At 35.2% G+C, this 7434-nt stretch overlaps 1 protein-coding gene across 1 annotated transcript; it reads right to left on the reverse strand.

Annotated features, from left to right (window-relative positions):
• Positions 1–2050: 2050 nt before the first annotated feature.
• Positions 2051–7095, reverse strand: LOC131057357 (small ribosomal subunit protein eS10z). The gene is made up of 5 exons (XM_057991500.2): positions 6931–7095; positions 6755–6803; positions 4691–4973; positions 2490–2625; positions 2051–2394 (listed from the first exon to the last, which is right to left on the reverse strand). The coding sequence occupies exons 1-5, from the start codon at positions 6931–6933 to the stop codon at positions 2290–2292; spliced, it is 576 nt and encodes a 191-aa protein (XP_057847483.1). The 5' UTR covers positions 6934–7095; the 3' UTR covers positions 2051–2289.
• Positions 7096–7434: the final 339 nt, after the last annotated feature.

Consider the following 7434-nt stretch of genomic DNA (forward strand, 5'->3'; position numbering starts at 1 on the left):
AAAGGGAAGCATAAACCACTTAAAGTCTCAACCCAAATCCGTTTTCATCAAAACTTGATTCCTTATGAAAATCCTTTCTCGTGACTCGATTCCTTATGAAAATCCTGTCTCGTGAGTTGGCTAATGGAAACAGCATCAAAACCTTGATACCTTAGCAAGATCCCTTTTCATCAAAATTTGATACCTTGGAAGAATCCTTTCTCATGACCTCCTAAGCTGATTCTTCGATGGTTGTATATAATGAAAACACTTTTTATCATCATATATTTGGTGTCCAATCCCTTCTACAAAATTCTTCATATCATCAAAAAGACACCCTATGGAATAGGCTACTTCAAAATTTTCTCTACAGCCTTTTAAAATCTTCGTCTTGTCCCTGTATCTCTTTCATTCTTTTTATTCGAATATAACTCTTGCCAATCCAAAACACCCTCATCTACCAGAGTCTAAAGCACTTTGATCATCTCCACAACTTGTGGATAATTATTTTCTATCAGGATGGCCGAGTGGTCTAAGGCACCAGACCAAGTTCTGATCCTCTACCAAGAGAGCGGGTTCAAATCCCACTTCTGACAATTTAACTGCTGGCTACCCATGGCTCCCATAATCTGTTAGGCCTCGTGGACGTTATTAAAAGCATTCATTCATTCATATCACTCCCAACTCCATATCTAGCCCCTCCAAAATACTCATGGCATCAATCTCCTATAAGAACTTACACTCACAGCAGTAATATTCTCCATGACGTTGACACCCAAAGACAGTACTCAATGTTTCCGCGTTTTGGTCACTTTGACAATATATTACCCAATACTCCTACAGCGAGAATGTTTCCATATGTTGGTTACTTCGACAATATTACCCAATTACAGCAACATGCATTTCCATGTTTTGGTTCACTTCAACATTATTATCGAATACTCCTACAGCAAGAATCTCTCTATTACAAAACAAACAGGGGAATCGAAGTTGTGGTTGACGAAGCAAGAGTCCTCCAAAGAATGGAGGATATGATATTAGATAGATAACTTTATCTTTCCAATTATCCTTATCATCTTTTGTATCATCAACTCAATGGAAGATTTCGCTACCTGCTTCAGTCCATCCATTTTATTGTTTGTCAAGTGAGATTATGGCCATTAAGTAATCAGATGGTTGCACTTCTGGTTTATCCATCATCGAGATATTGATTTCAGCTTGTCAAGTCCTTGTACGTCAGTTGTAATTACAGATGCTTAGAGACGACTTGATAAACACAGCAGCCAGCGATGAAAAGTCATCTATCACTTGAAACTGGATGAAAAAGCTCTGTAAATAGAATAAATAAAAGATTTCTTTCATGGCTGGAAAGGGAAGATTCAGACAAACCTGGGTGAGTTAAAGTTTCATAGTAACTTTTATGGTTCAAACAAAATACATGCTTATTACTTTACCTTAAAAGCCAATAACTCCAAAAGTTTATTTGTTAAAAATACTGGGCATTAGTTCCATTCGTTCAGAATACAACAGAAACAGGAATAGAAATTAGGAATGGATATGGATACTGATACGAGTACTTCATGCCTGAAAATTTAACCAATCTCAAGATAGTGAGGTTAACAACTTGGGAATCAGATTTGGAGAATTAATGCAAATAAAACCAAAACCATATATAAATAACCAACCAGTCTCTCAAATGAAGTGCCCAGTGAAAAAGCCAATGCCTAAATGCCGGCATGCATATTAAAAAATAAACAAATTCTATTTAGATGTCCCGCGAGTAAATTATTTTGAAACAAGCACACATTATCGTTAGAACATTGCACAACCAATAGGATATCAAATAAGGCAACAAAAATATATTTGCTAAATAACAACCTCTAGTTCTAAAAACATGTGCACTAAAGAAAAACATCCCCAGTACTTTTTTTAGTATGAATATTCCCAATAAACATGAACTAATACAAACAATGGAAGATAAGTGGCTACATTCAAAAGAAATGCTGACATAGAAGCTAAATGCTTCAACGTAATCAGAACAAACACTAGAAAACGTAGTCAGAACAGAGACTGGAAGTTCAAAAACAATTATAAATTTTGAAAATGATTTGCTACCTTTGAGAAGGTCAAAAACAAAACAACTAATTGTAGTCTCATACAAAATCAGACTATTATCCAAGAAATCTTTTTGTTTGCTACATTACTCAGGACTCATCTCATTTGTCAAGGATATAGCACACTCATGCTTCGCAAATAGGGAAAAGGGGTGAAAACAGACACCCCTCTATATTAGTAAACATTCCACCATTCTTACTCTTGAAATCCTGAGGATCCAGGAGCAGCCCCATAACTTCCACTTCCACCTCCACCAAATCCACCTCCTCCACGGCCAAAGCCTGGTCTTGCACCAGGTGCCTGTGATTTTTATACAAAAAAGAACGAGCAAATTAAGAATACATGTCTAATTTCAAGGAAAAGATTATAAGGCAAGTCAATAAAAGAAAACATACCCGAAATTGAGGCTGATATTCAGCGGGAGCTCCACCCTTCTCACCAAATTCTCCTGGACCTCCACGTGGAGGACCACCACGGTATCCCTCCCGATCACCAAATCTTGGTCGATCACCCTCAAATCGAGGTGGCCCTCTGCAATGAAAGTATTATTAAGATGAGATGAAAGACCACAAAAATATACAAATAAAGACCACATCCCAATTTCATGCTCAGAACAATTTAAATCCCAACATAGGATCTTACAATGAACTTCTGGTGCAATAAATTCAGATGAGACTCTACCTATGCTCAACATAATTATAGGTTACATTCCACTTGAAGAATTTAATACTTATACAAAGGCTACTCTAATCTGTTATCAATACAGGTAAAGATAAATTTGTAAAGCTTATCAAGAAAACCGAGTAGCAATATAAAAATTGCAGCACAGTTTTTTTCAAAAGCTTTACAACTTCTCTAACATAAACTGTGAAAACCTATTACTCCTAAGAGGTAAAGATAGAGTCTTTTAAGTCACCAACAACCAAGACACCAATTTTGGTGCAAGAGACCCCCACTTGAGGAAGACATCAAGGAAATTGCCTGTACATTTACCTTACAAATTGTTCAATTAGTACATAAACTACTCCCCCATCAGATACAAAGCTGTAAATCCTCTATTTAGTACACATACCTTCACCATCAAGCCCAATCTGGCTGTAAATTACATAGCAAAGCCATAATGCAAACTTTTGAGTGTAAACCGGTAACAAAATCAGGCATTAAAAATAGGAAACAAAGGTTTTATGTTGAAAATTAATTCAAACTCCTCTAAAACCTAGTTGGCAACAACGCATCTGGGATGGAATTTCCAATATAACGACTGTCAGTTATTACACTGACATGCAATGACTTAAACAAACAACAATCTAAAAAAGCAAAAAAAAACTAAATGAATGTCACATGACTCAAATTTGGCAGCAACTTGGCAAGGCCAAAGAGGGGAGAATGCAGCTCAACCTCAACAAAAACATCACAAGTTTAAAAAATGCACAGGAATTAAACAAACAGAACACAGCTCAACTAGAGCAAGAACTTGGGAAGAATTTCAAAAGTATGCAGTAAATAAAAGAGACCATTGCCAAACATGTCAAATACTCAATACGGTGCCTGCAATATTTGTACACACAAAGGAGCTTAAACAAATAGGCACCCATCTCAACGTAAACAAGCACTCCAATCAAATTCCAAATTACTCACATTCAACACATACATAAATCAAAGCTAAATAATAAAAACCACTCCCTGAATTACACGAGAACTTGGTAAGAATTCGTAAAACATGAAGCCAAATAAATGAGACCATTACGAATGTCAAGAAAGTATGTGCAACACCTAAATATTTGTACACGCTAGAATTTAAACAAAGAAGCACCAATCAAAAAAGTGAAACTTTCAAATCATATCCAAATTGCTCAGATTCAACAGCTACTTGGGATAACCAAGAAGGAGAAATGCAATCCTTCCTCTGACTAAGAAATTGGCACACAATGGAATAAAATAAAGCAGACAACTTTATGCAAAGTTATGCTTATTCAATATTTTGGCCCACAAAAAAATGCTTCTAATTCCAATAAACTCACTAAATAGAAAACGGTCCACATAAAAATGCATTAAATAAGAAACCATCATTGTAATAGACCAGCATAATACTCAAAAGGCATCTACCTACTTAGTAGCTGTTATTGTTTCCAACAAACCTTGAGTAGAAAACAAGCTGAAAGTATTGTGCATGTCACTTGGCAAAAGACTCAAAAAAATCCAGCATACCTTTGACATTATTTGTCTTTACTAGAAAAGCACCCGGCAACACCATGGGCACTCGGAAGAGTAACAACTACCATCACGGTGATTCGTTACACCAAAACACATCATATTTTGAGATCATGACTGTAAAAGGAGAGAATATCCAAATGGAAAAAAAAAGCTATCCTGGCACTTTGCTTCCCAGGGCAAAAGGTTATGTTCAGGTGTAGGAATTAATGAGAAAAATCCAGGATAAATACAGTGACAATCATACAGAAGGGTTCCACAAACATTGTTATTTTCGATTGTAGTCACTAATTCAAATGAAATGAAGTTCTCTTTTCTAATGCTTCTCCATGAAGAATAGCACAAAACATACGAACTTGCCAAAAACAAAAATTTGTCTGCATACCTAGGCCTGTCACCACCAGGAGGGCCGCCCATGGGCCTTCCCAAAGGCTTGGCAGATTTCTTCAGTGTTGCAGGAACAATTTCTGATGGCAGGTTCAAGTATGTACGAAGGTACTCAATGCCATCATTTGTGAGGTACCAATAGTAATACATCCACGCAAACGACTCCCTCACATACTCTTTAGACTTGAAGCTTTGCATCAATTTAATTACCTGGAGATTGGGTACATCAATTTCAGGATGCTTGGCCAAATTATAGTCCTTCTTTGCATAAAGCACACCCTCTGCAAAGCAAGGGAGAAAACCAGGTTTCACAATAAATAACTCTGGTAAACTTATTTGTAACTCAAAATGTTGGAATTCAAACATTACTTAAATTTACTGAACCTCATAAGGTAAGCTGAACAAGTAGTATCAGCACCAAGTAAGATCCTTTTAAAAATGGAAAAGAAGTTCACCCTGCTTCACAAGACTTTCACTTAATATAGCCCTAAGGAGTTCCAAGACCCTCCATTGTTAAAACTAAAACCCATCCTATAACTTACAGAAGCCTAACAAACCACAACAAAAAAACAAACTTGAAAATTGTACTTAAAGATACTAAAATCACCAAAATCTAGTTGAACACTCCAAATTCATGAGACCTATCTGGCCACGAAGAGTAACATAATAAAAACACCACACAATTGGGACAAAATCCAGCCTATAATACCTTCACTGGTAAAACAAAGTAAATAGCCAACACTCATTCAAAATGTTACCCAGCCCATAAAAAATTAACACTTTAGAGGTGGAAAATATGTCTCCCAACATCATAAACACCTATAAACTCAAAATAACTCCGATTGTGTTGGCATCCCTCCAACACTAACAACCCGTTTGAGGCTTATAAAATACTTTTTCACAATAATTACTTAAGCCAACGAAAAATTTTAAAGATCAGAAATACCCTTCAAAATAATACATCGAGGGAGTTAGTTGAAAAATATCTTTACAGAGAGAATTTTATTGGAAAATCACGGGCAACTTAAATATAGTGAAAAATAGAAGAACTCGTTGGAAAGAAAAATATCTACTAAGTCGTAGAACGCCTAGAAACCCTAAACTCGTGTATAAGCATTCACGGTACTGAGAAAAACGACTACAAAGAAAGCAACAAATCCCTCAAGAACTGTAAAAACAAAACCTCTGCCCAGCAAGCTCAACTATATTGAAAATTTGGGGACATCCATTTAATAGATATTGGTTTAAAAAAAGAGTAAAATGTAGGGTTTTGACAAATTAGTTCAAGATAATAATAAACTTGAAGATACCCTGTGAAGAAATGGAACAATACTCTATAGACTAGACAGCTGAGAAAACAAACTTCAGGCTGATAAAGCTCCTAAAAACGCCCACTGAATAAGTGTGTAATCATACCCTAAGATAACTAAAAATCTCACAATGAAAAGAAAACTTGAAACTTACAAAAATTCCGGATACCTATGCTAAAATAATAATAATTATATTCGTATATCTCGCGAATGACTAGTGATATGCTAAATATGCCGGGTTATAACCATCGGGAAAGAAGTACAGTTAAGTTCGAAAAAATGTTGAAAAACATTGCGAATATAACCATTCCAAAAGAAAGTAGGTCTTAATCAAAAAAATACACGGATACCCAATTAAATTCAAAAATCTCTGATATACCCATTGAAAGAATATCGTAATACATCTGAGAAGACACCAAATACTGATTGTTTAAAAAAAAATGTCGGCTGAAAGTACGATTTTAACCCGTAAATAACAAACATTAACGATTAACGAAGAGGTAAAATTCTATCTGAAAAAATAAGCAAATTTATATTGATAACAAAATCGCAGATATACCGAGTGAAAGAAAATCCAGCCATACCCATTGAAAGAAAAGGGCAACTAAACCTAAAAAACCTAGATCGACCGTAGGAGAGAAAAAAAAGAAAAAGAAAAAAAACCAGAACGTGCCCGTTCCAATAAAAGAGTGATTTGATCCGAAAAGGAGCATTTAGATAATGTTATAAGGAAATTAATAATAACAACTGACCTTTAAAGAGGTATTTGTAGACCTCATTTCGGTTCTTCTTCGGAATCAACTGCGGATAAAAGGAAAGATAAATCAGTTCAAGCAATCATCAAAATTTATTCGTTCCATTCACATGTCCACTGCAAATTGATCAAACCAGATCGATTACACTGAAAGGAGAAACTGCTTTGGCTTACCATTTTGCAAGAGAGAGAAACGTTACAAGCCCTTCTCGCTTTGCTTCGCTGCTTGTAATCGTCTGTAGAGAAAGACTTGATTTCCTTTCTCTGATATGTAAAAGAAGAATACTTGAAAACCCTAAATCTCTTTATCGGTGAATATGTTGATAATTTGGTAAATCTTTAATATGCAAAAACGTTTAGCCGAGTGAGATGCCATTTCATTGCCATGTCGGCTTGAATTGGGTGACTAGGCAATATTTAGGGTTTTCAGCTGGCCCTTCAAGAGGAATTAGACAATTAATATAAATGAGAAATAATGAGTATAATAAATATTTTAAATACATAGAAAATTATTTATTTTAGATATAGGTTGAATTATTTTAGGATTTTATGGAGGAGGGTTTCTTAAAATATTTCAATAGATTATGAGTATTTAAAAGCAAAAGGTCTCATTAATTGTGTACAACAATCTAAGATTAAATATTTATTTTCAAAATTTAAGAAGTTGGTGGTCTCATG

This window comes from Cryptomeria japonica, chromosome 5, assembly GCF_030272615.1.
Source record: "Cryptomeria japonica chromosome 5, Sugi_1.0, whole genome shotgun sequence".
Lineage (NCBI taxonomy): Eukaryota > Viridiplantae > Streptophyta > Pinopsida > Cupressales > Cupressaceae > Cryptomeria > Cryptomeria japonica.